Here is a 15,588-nt window from a genome sequence, read left to right on the forward strand (position 1 = left end):
AACAACTCAAAATATTCCCGATGCCATGTCAAATATTTAAAATTGTCACTGTCTTGTATATAGTGTTGCCAGGTCCGATTTGGTTTTAATCGGTACATAAGCAGAAACAAATCGAGATTCAGGGTTGTAGATCGGTACAAATAAACAACAATAACCCAGTAAATGACCGTTTTGGAGTGTAATTTTCAGAGTCAACTCCGAATTGCATGAAAAGCTGGTTTTAGGATCTACCTACTGTATACTTCAAAGTTGAACTTGTACCGTTGGTTGCTTTTACTTGGGGGGTGACAGTTACAGTTACCAATTCTCGAGAGTAAAAAAACGCGCGTTTAAAGTAAGTCCCAAAATGGATCAACTGACTGACTCTAAAGAAATTTTGTTCTATATAATTTTAAAAATAAGTCAATACTTTTCGAGTAATTTTATCGAAAAAAATATTCTTAGCAAAAATGTAGCTTTTAAAAAAGCAAAAAAAAATTTATATTCAGAAAGTCTATAAAACCAGTAAAAGTAAAGTAGCTCATCAAAAATAAGTTCTTATTCGTCAAATTTCCGAATCGAATTTTTCAACTTGAAATAACCAAAAAATGAAGCAATTTTCGGGCAAACCCTATTAAAATTTTTTAAAGTCTTTAAATGAATCTTTAATTTTGTTTTATATAAAAGCCTCTAGCATTAAAACTAAGTGAGTTACACTCAAAATAAAGTTGGCTCCTTTTTTGGTAAACAAAATCGTAAAAATCTCCCCCTATTTACTCTACATTCACACTCAAGATGCAGTAGAAGTAAACAAACCGAGACACGTTAACTCTTACAAGGGACACTTCTGAATCATGATTTAAAATGTGTATACATTGTAAATCACATATTATGATGATTTACAAATTTTATACATTGTAAATCATGATTCAGGAGTGCTCCTTGTAACAGTCAACGTGTCTCGGTTTGTTTACTTCTACTGTATCTTGATTATGAATGTAGAATAGCACCGTAAATAAAATTAATCGTTACCGCTTTATCATTTACTTTATATGTTTATACGATCTGTAAGGTTTACCGGTTGGGAGTGCTTAGTTTAAAAAAATTGGTTTTATAGTAAAAAAAATTTTCCTAAAATATTGAAAAATGCCCTTATTTCAAAATAACTTAAAAAGTATTAGGAATACAGTAGAGCGTCGATTATCCGAACGTCGATCAACCGAACGACCGGTTATCCGAACTCCCGACTCCCGCGCCCCACACTCGAGTACCAAGCAAGCGTTGGTAATTAACGCTTAAAATATCTTGAATTTTCTTCAATATTGTATCCAAACATATGTTGTTGCAAAGACTGCACTTTTTTGTTCAATTGCTATTTGTCATTATCAAGATATAAATAAATATGTAGGTATGTAAATATGGTTTTTATTCACTTGTAGATAAATATGTCCGAACACCCATGTCCCCCAATTAGTTTGGATAATCGACGCTCTACTGTACTAAAAATCTCAAGGAGTAAAAAGTAGGTAGGTTTTGCTTTTATAAATATGATAGATTCATTTTGTTTTTCTGTAAGACAAAAATTGGTTAAAATATGGCTGTTCATATTTTGCTTACACTCGTGATTAGTGACTCGTTCAGGCTCTTTCATGTAAAAAATACATAGGTAAAGTAAATTGTTTGTAAAGCGGTAAAGATTAATTTCATTTGGGGTGCTAAGTAGGGGGAGATTTTCAGGATTTTTTTACCAAAAAAAAAGGAGTCAACTTGATTTTGAGCATAACTCGCTTAGTTTTGTTGCTAGAAACTTTTTTAAAACATAAAAATAAAGCTTTATTAAAAAAGTTTTAATTGGATTTTCCCGAAAAGTGCTTCATTTCTTGGTTATTTCACGTTGAAATATTTGATTTGGAATTTGACGAATAAGAACGTATTTTTCATGAGCTACAACTTTGTTTTTGCTGGGTCTATAGACTTTACGAGTTCACAATTATTTTTTTCATTTTTTTTATATCATGCTACATTTTTGCTAAGAATATTTTTTTCGATCAAATACTTACTTTTTGAGTTATTTGTGAAAATAGCATAAAAATGTGATTTTTTTGTCGAAAAATAAACATTTTCAATCGTAAATTACTCGAAAAGTATTTACTAGGTTAAAATTTTATAGAAATAAAATTGCTTAGAATTAGTCAATTTATCCATATCCGGACTTATTTTAAACGCGCGTTTTTTCACCCCCAACTAGGGATAACTGTTACCCACCGAGTAAAAGCAACCAACGGCACAAGCCGTCCAAATTTTCATGTAATTCGGAGTTGATCCTGAAAATTACACGGTATCGCCGTATTTCCCGTTCATTTACTGGATTACAAGGTGTTTCTATAATCTGTATTTAATCCTACATAATAATAATAATCAGACGAAATTACAAAAAAAAATCGTAGATTAAGTAAATTATTTATTTTTTATTAAAATTATATTTTTCATTCGATTTTTCCGCTTTTAGGAGTGCCTTGTTTTTTATAACATACCTAGTTATAAAATTCACTGCAAGTCCTCCTAAAATTGGACCGCGTTATGCATAACTCGACCAAGCGCCACTTTTACCTTTTTGAGAAAAATGAATTTAAGTTTATGGCGTTCTGAAAAATCTATTTAACATTTTAAAAATTTGATTTTTAGATATATTTTTAAAAACGGTAAAATGAATTTTGTTGTATTATTATTTAAAGTTTTAAAATTATATTTTTGCTGATATAGACAAAAATGGCGTTTGGTCGCGTATTGCTTTTTTCGTTATTAACATTTTAATAATTTGCATAAGTCGTTTACTAAACAAAACTGTCGCTTGGGAGGTTTATGCGAATTAAAACATGTGGTTTATAGAATATTTTTATTGTTTTATGACAAAACTACATTGTAAAACTAAACGTAACAACAGTGTTGTATCATAAGATAGTTACTATCTTATAAAACTGTAGTCTGATATAAAAACAAAATTGGTATAAGACCTTACTAAAGTTCATCATCTTCAAGATCAAAATCAAGAGGTCCATTTAACCCATCTATATCATCTTCCATATTTGGATCACCAGTCAATTTTTTGTAAAACTCTTTGGCATCTTTTGGAATAAGGCTAAGCAAAAATTTTAGATCCTCAAGTTTTTTATCTGGTATTGGCTTCCCATCTGGCCATAGCAGCACAAGTGATTCTTTAAAATTTTGATAAAGTTCTGATGATGGTCTTCCTCGTTTCTTTTGTAGACTTATCTCATGAGCTTCTTCGTGGAAAGAATATTTAACAAAAAGTTTTTCGCGGCATTCTTTTCTGAGTTCAATCTCTTTGAATTTAAGCCAATTAATTTTATTATTAAAGATATCCACTTTTCTATTGACGACTCTTTTTTCCAAATTACAAGTACCGAAAAAGTGTTCCTTCTTCATTTTGTGAACGATTAGAGGATTTTTTTTTCGGCACGAACTCATTACATTCATGTAGTCTACCGGTGAATACATTCTTTGTTGGAATTTTAAGGCGCATTCAATGTCACCAAAATCTGTATCATTTGGCAAAAAACTATGGCCAGATGTAAGGAAACGTAAAGTGATTCTTTCCAGTAAAGGATGCACATCAAAAATGGCATTTAACATCAAAACTATTTTAATGTTTCGGTTCTGCCCTCCACAGCTGTCCGACCACAAAATTAAATGTTTACATGCCTCCATATCTCTAGCTTTCAACACATGTCTAAATAAACAAGAGCCAACTTCTTGGGCCCCTCTGCCGGCTTCGCCTTCTAACCACACATAACAATGGCCTTTATTATGTTTAGCTGTATGTATACCTAGATTATAAAGCTGAAACGAAAAAGGCGATGGACTACCCAGCTAATTGAAACAATATTCGAAAATATTACCTCAACTAACCAAGATAGCCATCGTTACACCCTTAGCTTAGCTCAGTCACTCAGGTGTGTGTTCGTCTTGTCCTAACCTTAGAATGAACTCTGAAAATTGGAATGGAAGCAAACAAAACATAGTTTTTAACTAATCATGTTTATTGTTCATAAAGATATAATAAATAAAATGACTTAGTAAATTGCATTAACAAATGTATTTAAATTCTTGCCAAAAACTAACAATTCTGGATTATACTTATGGCTTTTGGTAGCTGATGGTATCTTCTTGATGTCGTATGGTACTGCTGCTGGTTCTGCAACGGGCTCTGGGGTTGTAGGTGTTGTATTCCACCAGGCCTACGGATGTTGGTCGTTGCAGTCTTGGTTATGTGGTTGCAGCCCTGATGACATGGTCCTCGTTGTTGTATCGCCGGCGATTTGAGGGTTGTTGAAACTCCCGGAGGGAGAAAAGTGGTTTCTTTCCAAAAAACTATAAAATAGAGACACATATCAATCATCAAGAAGAAAAACCAACGTGTGCCATCTGCCGTTCTAATCGTCAGAAAGAGTAGCAGATGACAAGAATAAATCAAATGAAATTTAGATGAGAATAGTTAAAATTCTGATTACTAAACGTGCATACATGTAAATTAAAAGATAATTATATTTGAAACTAAAATATCAGAACACATGGTCTGACATTGGAAGTTAGGTTAGATAAAAAACAATTAGAAAAACTGTTAGACGGAGAAATATAATCACAATATAATGTTATCCTTACCCCAAGAGATGATTTGATGAAATAGAAATGATTTATTTTTCGAATTACATGCCTTTTTAAGGATTAATTTTTCCCTTCCAGTGTATGTCAGGGAGTAGGGGGTCAAGTCGATGAAGTGACACTGTCATTGAAAACGACGTTTAAAATGACAACCAAGTACTATGAAGTAGCGGCATGTTCCGTATTGAAAATACAGATATTTGGAGAGTATGAATATACGAGGTATGTTCAGTATGATGATTTAAATGAAAGAGATATATTAAATAGAAGATAATAAAAGAAGGTAATAAAAGAGAGCGCCAACCGATTTTTAAAGGGGAAAATGGGTAAACCAATTAGAAGAAGATAATTATTAATGAAATATTAAAGGAAATATGGTAAAATAATTCTTTAAAAATAAAATATCAAAGATGTGACGTTTGTAACATTACACACTCCTCTCACCCATCAGAAAAATTTTGAACAAGTGAGAAATTTTTCTCAAAGAAAACAGGAATGTTACACACTCCCTCCACTCATCAGAAAAATTTCGAACACAGGTGAGAAATTTTTCTCAAGGAAAACAAGAAATCAAAGTTCTAACCAGAAATAAATATATGCAGTAGTAATCGTTCAAAACAAATCAAAAATAAATACTGATAATAAAGTAATCATTAAGTCAATGTATATAGTTAATATAAATTATTAATCATAAAAAATTTTAAAGTACCAAAATAATTTTCAGATGTTACTCTGGGGAAAATAAAAATATTACCCAATGAATTGTAGCATTCATCACACTATAAAATATTTATTATAAATAAATGACATCAGAGAATATCTATCTCTGGGTAAAAAAAATAAATGTACTTTAAAAAAGTATGAAATTAATTCAAAATTATAAAGACTTATCGTATAAAGTGTAAGTAATAATCAAATTTAACTAATAATCCAAAAGTAAGTAAGTAACCATAGTCAAATAATGTAGACATATTAAAAATGAATTGCATTGCAAATATTCTGGTATTTATATAAAATAAAAGGCATATTATAACCAAATTTAAGTAAATATAAGGGATATCACATCCTATATAAAATAAATAAATAGCTATTGGAGCTACTAACAACAACTGAATCTCGAACAAAATAACAAGTACTCGGATAACAAGTACCTAAAGTAAGGTAATAATATAATAATCAATATGATAAGGTGAGTAAAAGCATATAAGTAGATAAAGATAACATAAGTATAATATGATAAAAAGAAATGCAAGTGCAACTATAGATAAACCATTAAAAAAAATAAGTACTAACTATATGGAAAGCCAAATAAGACAAAGTTCTACACCAAAGGGTTTGAAAAAACTGCATAAAACTAGTCATAAAAGACTTAACCAATAAGTTAATAAATAGAGAGAGATAATGATACATAATGCAAATGCTACTTCCATCAAATGCATACCAGGGATCTACACTAAAGAACAAAATATATGTATAAAAATGCATAAATATGATTTGCAAAGATGGAAAATAACAAATGCTAGTAGCTAAACTACAACCATACTTCAAAGCGCCACAATTCTACACCAGATTTCTAAAAGTAGATATGCATAGAATTGTTTGAACTCCAAAAGAAAAAATTTATAAAAGACATCATCCTAAAAATAATATACAGCATTAAACTGTATATCAACAGTCATTAAGACCAAAAAAACGGAACTCAGACTCAATAGATCTGGCCCAACCCTATGGATAACTTATATGTACCCTAGGAAAAAAAAACACTAGGTGTCTATGCAGCTATATATAAGCCATACACAACTTATAAGTGCCGGATGAGGCTTTCATGCTAATCTGTATCAAAAATCAGTACAACACCCAAAATAAAATAATAAAACAATAATATATAGATAAATAGGGCATTGTTAAATAAAAAAGATGTTAAATATAATGTTTATCATAATTAATATAAGTGCAATAATGCAAAAAATTGAAAAATGTAAAATATCATGCTTTACGAACAAAAATTTGTTTGAGATTCAACACAAGAAGAAGAAGAATGATTTAAATTAATATTCTGAATACGTAAAGAAGAAGAATAAGAATAAAATACCTCAATGAAAGAAAAGAACTTGAAAATTGTCCTAGTCTTTACTATACAAGTAAAGTAGTATATACCATCCGAACAGAAAGTTCGACGGAAACAACAAAATTTTTGGTAGTTGTACAAAATTGGTAATAAATATATGAAAACAACTAGGAAAAATAAGAATAAGTAAAAAGTAATTGAAAATAAGTAATAAAACAAGATTTAAATGCACTTTAGAGTACACAGAAGTACCTATAAAAAGAACGTAGAAGAAATAGTACGTATAAAAAGTACAGAAAATATGACAATAAATGGAAAAATTCTCTTGGGTTTTGGAAAGTTACAATAAAATAAGAAAGTAATTAAAGAAGAACTACCAAAAAAACTGGTTAAATTGAAAAAACAGAAAAAAATGCCATGTGGACATTACTATCAAGGTTCTAACATAAAAATTAGCTAAAAAAAAATAGGGAAAAAGTTCCAAATGTTAAATATACCAATATTTGCAACTGTAAATGTATTTTAAATCAATTATGCTGAAATATATAATTAAATTATTGAAAGTGGTAATACTTTTTGACCCATAACATGTGAAAATATATAAAAATTAGTCAAAAAGGTAGTCAAAAAGTACCAAAATAGATAATAATATATAGATTTACTGCAAAAATTGAATATAAAAATGAAATATATGAAAATAGTATTTATTAATGCTTGTTGTCTGCTACCAAACCACACATTCACAGCTCGATTCTTCGGATAAGACAAGTGCGTTGGTGCGCCAGTGTAACGAAAAAAAATATTCGAAAATATTACCTCAACTAACCAAGATAGCCATCGTTACACCCTTAGCTTAGCTCAGTCACTCAGGTGTGTGTTCGTCTTGTCCTAACCTTAGAATGAACTCTGAAAATTGGAATGGAAGCAAACAAAACATAGTTTTTAACTAATCATGTTTATTGTTCATAAAGATATAATAAATAAAATGACTTAGTAAATTGCATTAACAAAAAATGTATTTAAATTCTTGCCAAAAACTAACAATTCTGGATTATACTTATGGCTTTTGGTAGCTGATGGTATCTTCTTGATGTCGTATGGTACTGCTGCTGGTTCTGCAACGGGCTCTGGGGTTGTAGGTGTTGTATTCCACCAGGCATACGGATGATGGTCGTTGCAGTCTTGGTTATGTGGTTGCAGCCCTGATGACATGGTCCTCGTTGTTGTATCGCCGGCGATTTGAGGGTTGTTGAAACTCCCGGAGGGAGAAAAGTGGTTTCTTTCCAAAAAACTATAAAATAGAGACACATATCAATCATCAAGAAGAAAAACCAACGTGTGCCATCTGCCGTTCTAATCGTCAGAAAGAGTAGCAGATGACAAGAATAAATCAAATGAAATTTAGATGAGAATAGTTAAAATTCTGATTACTAAACGTGCATACATGTAAATTAAAAGATAATTATATTTGAAACTAAAATATCAGAACACATGGTCTGACATTGGAAGTTAGGTTAGATAAAAAACAATTAGAAAAACTGTTAGACGGAGAAATATAATCACAATATAATGTTATCCTTACCCCAAGAGATGATTTGATGAAATAGAAATGATTTATTTTTCGAATTACATGCCTTTTTAAGGATTAATTTTTCCCTTCCAGTGTATGTCAGGGAGTAGGGGGTCAAGTCGATGAAGTGACACTGTCATTGAAAACGACGTTTAAAATGACAACCAAGTACTATGAAGTAGCGGCATGTTCCGTATTGAAAATACAGATATTTGGAGAGTATGAATATACGAGGTATGTTCAGTATGATGATTTAAATGAAAGAGATATATTAAATAGAAGATAATAAAAGAAGGTAATAAAAGAGAGCGCCAACCGATTTTTAAAGGGGAAAATGGGTAAACCAATTAGAAGAAGATAATTATTAATGAAATATTAAAGGAAATATGGTAAAATAATTCTTTAAAAATAAAATATCAAAGATGTGACGTTTGTAACGTTACAAAGCCAAAGTTGGCGTTTGTAAAAAACTACATTTGTAGGTATACGGGGAAGAGGCAGTGTTTTTTCCATATCAAAACACAATACTTCAAGTTGTTCGTCAAATTTTGCACGCTTTCTGTCTGCATTTAAAGCTTGTCTTGCTTCTTCAGCGGAATCGATGTGGTTATCTCTCTCAGTTTTATATTTAACTTGTTCTTCTGTGGCGCTGTTGTTTATTAGAATTTCTAATTTGTCACAAAGGTTACAAGTGTCTTTTTTCAGTGGTTTTCTTCTGAAATTAAAATGAGGTAAAAAAACGTTTTTGTACTTCGAAAACGACACAGGTGAATTATTAACTTGCTGCTTGTACAAATCGTACATAATGGGCAATGTAGTGTCTGCTCGTAAGTACATTGAACTTGTTTTTTCCCTTGCATAATGAGACTTATATTTTGGAAATTGTTCAATATGTTCTAATATTTCTTGCAATCGTTCTTCTGATATTTTATTTTTTCCGCCTGCTCTTCCTCTTAAGTCTTTAACTCCTTCTATCCTTTTTTTTTTGATTTTAAGGCATTATCCACTTTTGCACTCGAAATTCTTAGGGTTTGCAACAGAAATGTTTTGCAAACTACGTGGCCATTAATATTGTACACCCTGGAGTGCATTTTTTTAGTAGAATTTTGTTTTCTTTTTCTTTTTATTGGACCTTCTTGAACCATGGCGCAAATTAAGGCACGTTGAGCATCATGCGAACTTACTTCATAAAATTTGTCGTATTCTTGTTTAGCATTTTCAATGCCAACTTTCGATAGACAGTCGCATTTGCACAAATACTGACGAAACTCTTTTTTTAGTTTCATTTCTCCTTTTTGTGTAAAGTATGATTTATTTTGAATGCAGTGTTTTTTGCGGATTTCTCTATTCTGACTAGGGAACTTTCTCTTTCTCCCTTTTTTTGGACGGCCCTGATATTTTTTTTCTTTAGATTTTACGCCATTCTTTTCCCCATCATTTTCTCCTTTATCGGATTGCTCCATCTCTACTATATTGTTATCTTCATTAATATCTCTGTTGACAAAATTTAAATCTTGACGATATTCTTTCCGACCCGACTGTCGGTCTTCTTCTTGATTTTGATTATCATCCATTACTCTTACGTCACCTATTTCATTTTCCTTGTTTGAATATCCATCCGAATTACTTCCTTCCTACAAATAAAGTAAATAAAAATTTAGAAATCTGCTATTTATTTGGTTTTTTATACCTCATAAATTATGTCTGGTAATTTTAGATTAAATTCCACTTCCCGAACCGTTTGTAAATCGCTGTAAGTCTTTGGGGAAACAGCTGCTGTATGAGTACTTTCTTTCTATAAATAACAATAAGTAAAAATTAACAAAACTTAGTTAAACATTAAAACTTATAATAACATACCTCACTAATATCTGTTGCTGAGTTAAAATCAACTTCCTGTAACGGTTCTAAGTTGGTATAAGTCTGAAGCGAACTTGTTTCTTGCCGAATACCTTCTTCCTATAAATAAAGTAAATAAAGATAAACAAAACTACTGTAAAAATTTAAGTTTTTAATTTACACCTCAAAAATAATGTCTGGTAATTTTTACAATACAAAATAACTTACCTTCTCCTCGTTTGTTATTTCTCGAGCACGGTTTAAAATTAGAGCAGTCCTCTGCAACATATTTACACGCTTTTTTACACTTTTAAACACAACTTTTATAAAAAATATAACGCGACACTTTTTATATTGCTCAACAGACTGAACTGAATTAACAAATTAACAAGACGGAAACAATGCTGCCAAAATCCCGCTGATTTCCGTTTTTGCATAAGGCGACCAAGCGCCAATATTATGTCGCATAGTGTTATTATGCTAAATCTAAGTCACTTAGTCGGGTATTGTCAAATGTTTACAGACATTTAGTCGATTTGGCGTTTAGCTAAAAGTAAAATATTTTCCAAAATACAGATTTCTAGGCTTTGGTGATTTTTTCCCAAATAGGTAACGTCATTACTTGATAGATGGCAGCATTATTCCAAAAAACTTGAATTTGGCGCTTAGTCGAGTTATGCATAACGCGGTCCAATTGGTTTTCCTTGGTGAAAATCGGGACATTTAGTGTCCCGATCAGGTACAAATCGGTACGCGTCCCCAGACCCCTGAAAATCGGGACACCTGGCAACACTACTTGTATTCGACTCAGTGCGTTGTTGTATGATGTATGGAGACCTACAAACAGGTCTCCATAGTTGTATGACATGACAAAGACAGCGAATGTTCGATTTGGAAAATATCACCACGGACATGCATTTTTTTCAAACCCTGAAAAAACTAATAAATACACTCGCGATCATAAAAAGCGGGTCACTCGATGAGTTATTCAAGTTAGATGTCTCGAATTTTCTAAACCTGTTGTCCGATTTGAGTGATTTTTTAGTACGTTATAGCCTTATTCTTTAGCAATATCGCTGTAATAATAATATTGCTAGACCGGTAAATTGTCATTATATACCGGGTGTAACAATCATACTGTGTTTATTCCTAAAAGTTCGGAGAACCCTGTGGAACGTTTTAGCATAGATAAAATATTGAAATTAAAACTCAATTGTAGCCTTAGGCTCTCTTAACATTTTCTTTTTTAATTTATTTTTTTATGTTGGATAATAAAAAAGTTAAGCACGTTAATAACTAGCCATGTTCTTCATCAATACAGGGTGTTTCTAAACAAGTGCGACAAACTTTAAGAGCTAATTATGTATGAAAAAATAATGACAGTTTACTTTATAAACATATGTCCGCAAATGCTTCGTTTCCGAGATACGGGATGTTGAAATTTTTCTTACAAACTGACGATTTATTTATTGCTCTAAAACCAATAGAGATATGCAAATGAAATTTGGTAGGTTTTAAGAGGCAGTTATTGTGGATTTTTTGACATACAATTAATAATTCTATATTCACCATTTGCGTGCATACGGGTATAAACATTTTAGATACATCCCGTATGCACGACAATGGTGAATATACAATTCTTAATTGTATATCAAAAAATGCGCCATAACTACCTCTTAACATCTACCAAATTTCATTTGCATATCTTAACCGCTTTTAGAGCAATAAATAAATCGTCAGTTGTAAGAAAAAATTCAACATCCCGTATCTCGAAACCGAAGAATTTGCGGTCATACGTTTATAAAGCAAACGGTCATTATTTTTTCATGCAGAATTGCCCCTTAAAGTTTGTCGCACTTATTTAGAAACACCCTGTATTGATGAATAACATGGTTAGTTGTTAAGGTGCCTAACTTTTTTATTATCCAACATAAACAAATAAATCAAAAAAGAAAATGTTAAGAAAGCCTAAGGCTACAATCGAGTTTTAATTTCAATATTTTATCTATGCTAAAACATTCCACGGGGTGTTTCGAACTTTGAGGAATAAACACAGTATGCTTGTTACACCAGGTATACAATGACAATTTACCTGTCTAGCAACAATATTATTATAGCGATGTTGTTAAAGAATAAGGCTATAACATACTAAAAAATCACTCAAATCGGACAACAGGTTTAGAAAATTCGAGACATCTAACTTGAATAATTCATCGAGTGACCCGCTTTTTATGATCGCAAGTGTATGTTTAAAAAATTTAAACGCAGAATGAAAGACTAAATTATTATCGAGGGCCGAAAGTCCCTTAGAATAAATAAAAAGTTTCATTCCCTTAGAATTAAATAAAAAGTAAAACGAGATATTTGAAATTAAAAATCACACTACATTTTCTCTTGGTTTTTCACCCCTGTAACTTAGTAAAATAAACATTACAGAAGTTTTCAGAGTCTTTCGGCCCTCGATAAGAACGTAATCTTTCATTCTGCGTTTTAATTTTTCAAAAATGCTAATAGTTTTCTCAGGATTTGTAAAAAATGAATCCCATTTAAATAGCATTGGAGCCGAAACTACGTACCCATCCCTTTACATTGTAGTCCATTCATTCACAGTAAAATATTGCAAAACCTCCTGATTTTAAAGAACAGCTTGGATTGACATGGAATTTGGCATACACTTAGCTAACATGTTAAAGAAAAAAAGTGATATTGTGCCGATGTGCACTGTTGCCCTGGGGGTGAGTTTCACTCCTCGAGGGTGAAAAAATATACGTTCAAAATAAGTCCGTAATTGGATAAACTGACTAATTCTAAGCAACTTTTTTTCTATAGTTCTTTCACAAGTGCTAGGATAATAAAAGATAGAAAGAAGGTCTATTGAAGGCAAAAATAGAAAAAATGTTCTGGGGCATGAAAGAAGTCCTAATACAAACTAGAGGAATATGCCCAGTAGTATTAGAGACCCTACTATTAAAATACTTAGAAAAACGCAAGGAAAAAAGTTTAAATAGATCTGATGACGGTCAAACAAACTCCAAGAAAAAATAAACAAGAAGGGAAAATTATATAAAAAGGTGTAAGAAAATAGGCCAGACGCACATCTTCAAAACGAGAGTAACAATAGAAAGTAGTTATTGTAAAAGCTAAAGCAAAGGCAGAAGCTGTACAAATCTACTATACGATCAACTTGGTACCAGAGAAAGTGAAAGAGATACTAAATATCAAGCAATTGGACTCTTCGTGTCACTTTGTGTCGATTGATAAATAATGATGTCACTAATTTTGAGTAATGAAATACCAAAATATCCAAAATCACTTATAGTCCGTTCGCTGACGGTTAAATATTTAGGTCTGGATCCCGCGTACTAAAAAAAAAGTTGATTAATAGCAAGCTGAAAATTTGTTAATAGCTTAACGGTGTCTAGTCGGACAGAACTTCCAATTGATTTGTTACCCTTTCTTTAAACTCTCATGCAAAAATCAGACTGGTATTTATCACCAACTGGTCATTTTAATAAGTCCGACACGTAGAACATGTCGGTAAAAAATTTTTCAAAATTAAAAGTAAAAAAATTTACTTTAAAATAAATTTTTTTCAAAAATAAGCCCTCTGAATGGATGAAACTTACAGATCATATAAATAATACATAAGTAAAGTAACTTGTGAAGCGGTAACGATTAATTTGACTTAAGATACTCATTAGGGGGTGATTTTCCCGAGTTCTTGTAACCAAAAAAAGGAACCAATTTTCTTTTGAGCGTAACTTGCTTACTTTTGGTGCTAGAAACTTTTTTAAAAAACAATAATACATATTTTTTAAACACTTTAAAAAGTTGTAATGAATTTTCCCCTCCTTTTTTGGTTATTTCACGTTGAAATATTTGCTTTGAAATTTTACGGATATGAACCTATTTTTCATTAGCTACAACTTTGCTTCTACTGGGTAGCTAGAGAGTTTATACATTTACATTTTTTTTTTACTTTTTTGAAGCTATATTTTCACTAAGAATGTTTTTTTATATAAAATGCTTGTTTTTTGAGTTATTTGCAAAAAACCTCCATTAAAATCGTGTTTTTTTGTTGAAAAATGGACATATATATTATTATTTTCTCGCAAATAACTCAAAAAGTATTAACTTAGTGATAGTATAGAACAAAAGTTGCTTACAATTAGTAAGTTTATCGATTTCCGGATTTATTTTGAACGTATATTTTTTCAGCCCCGAGAAGGGGTGAATTTCACCTCCAGGGCAAAAGCACTAATCGGCACCACATCACTTTTCTTCTTTAACATGTTCCCTATGTGTATGCCAAATTTCATGTCAATCCAAGCGGTTCTTTAAAATTTGAAGCAAAAAACCGTGATTCAATGTACTATTTGGTAATCTAGATATAGTAAAATAAAGAGGATAATCAATGGGTGAAAAATGAAGTTGTTTTATATTATAAAAAAAACGAAAGATCTGTTAATATCGTAAATTACCATATTATGAAGATCGGTCGTATTACACAATCCCTATTAAAATTTCCATACATTTGCCTCACATTGTATGTTAAAAATATACTGTAGTAATAATTGTTAAAATAAGTATCAAACATAAAAAATGAAATTCAGATCATAATTAAAATTCATTTATAAATCATAATTTTTTTCTGCGTATGAATGTTTTTTGATATCATATCCAAATTTTAATATCTGAAAAATATTTAAATATACCTACAAGTTGTAGATAAAGCATTGTATTATCGGCAGCACAGGGTAATATTATTGTTGGCATCGTAGGTATATGCCATAATGATCTGATTCTATTATTATTTTTTGTTGTGATTTATTAATTGTTAAGCTGGCAAGTGTTTTGATGTGGAAATGATGAATGATTGGCATTTTTCTTTTTAAATATCCAATTAATTATTAAGTAGCCAATAAAAATAATTTTGTATATCTTAATTATAATAATTTCTTATCATTGATTTGAACTTTTAAACATATGGCTCGAAAATTTATCTGACTAAGGATATTCACAATTGCAGATCTGATTTTTTATTTATTTTACAGTTAGGTTAGGTTTTTAACCTCTGAATTTAGTTTAAATTTTTTAATCCTGCAGTCCGATATATATTGGAAGTGGTATTTAGACAAGGCGAAAACGGCGGGTTCGAAGGGAAAAATATTCCCATGAGATTTTTTTGCATAATTACATTCGTGAGACATCCCAGAATAAGGTTCAAGAAGTCGCCCGCGTGAAAAGTGGGCCAATTTTTTTAATCAAATTGCAAAAATCAATATTTTTGGCCCGAACAATTTTTTCTTTAATTTTTTGGACCATTCTGGACAAAAAAGGTCTCTTATAATTTTTCTCTAAAGTTGATCGTTTTCGACTTATAAGCAATTTAAAATTGAAGAAAACGAAAAATGGCGATTTTCAAGGCTTAATAACTCGGTTAAAAGTT

The 15,588-nt window shown here is 31.0% G+C and overlaps 2 protein-coding genes and 1 long non-coding RNA gene across 8 annotated transcripts in view; 1 reads left to right on the top strand and 2 right to left on the bottom strand.

Moving 5' to 3' along the window:
* The window catches only part of LOC114332531 (choline-phosphate cytidylyltransferase A), a 178,166-nt gene that overhangs the window by 25,974 nt on the left and 136,604 nt on the right, over positions 1–15,588 (top strand). The window lies entirely within an intron of this gene.
* Positions 4,020–8,738, bottom strand: LOC126879711 (uncharacterized). The gene is made up of 2 exons (XR_007696217.1): positions 8,313–8,738; positions 4,020–8,021 (listed from the first exon to the last, which is right to left on the bottom strand). It is a non-coding gene; the product is annotated as an uncharacterized LOC126879711 (long non-coding RNA).
* Positions 8,769–10,550, bottom strand: LOC126879710 (uncharacterized). 3 transcript variants are annotated; one of them, XM_050642906.1, is made up of 3 exons: positions 10,161–10,550; positions 9,991–10,095; positions 8,769–9,934 (listed from the first exon to the last, which is right to left on the bottom strand). In XM_050642906.1, exon 3 carries the CDS (start codon positions 9,872–9,874, stop codon positions 9,272–9,274), a length of 603 nt encoding a protein of 200 aa, XP_050498863.1. In that variant the 5' UTR covers positions 9,875–9,934; positions 9,991–10,095; positions 10,161–10,550; the 3' UTR covers positions 8,769–9,271. The 3 variants fall into 3 exon arrangements, with proteins under 3 accessions (XP_050498863.1, XP_050498864.1, XP_050498865.1); XM_050642907.1 differs by having other exon boundaries at positions 8,769–10,095; XM_050642908.1 differs by having other exon boundaries at positions 9,991–10,550.

Source organism: Diabrotica virgifera, chromosome 2 (genome assembly GCF_917563875.1).
Source record: "Diabrotica virgifera virgifera chromosome 2, PGI_DIABVI_V3a".
NCBI lineage: Eukaryota > Metazoa > Arthropoda > Insecta > Coleoptera > Chrysomelidae > Diabrotica > Diabrotica virgifera.

Coding starts and splice junctions, on each gene's coding strand:
- LOC126879710 (XM_050642906.1), bottom strand. CDS start 9,874: ATGGATGATAATCAAAATCAAGAAGAAGACCGACAGTCGGGTCGGAAA.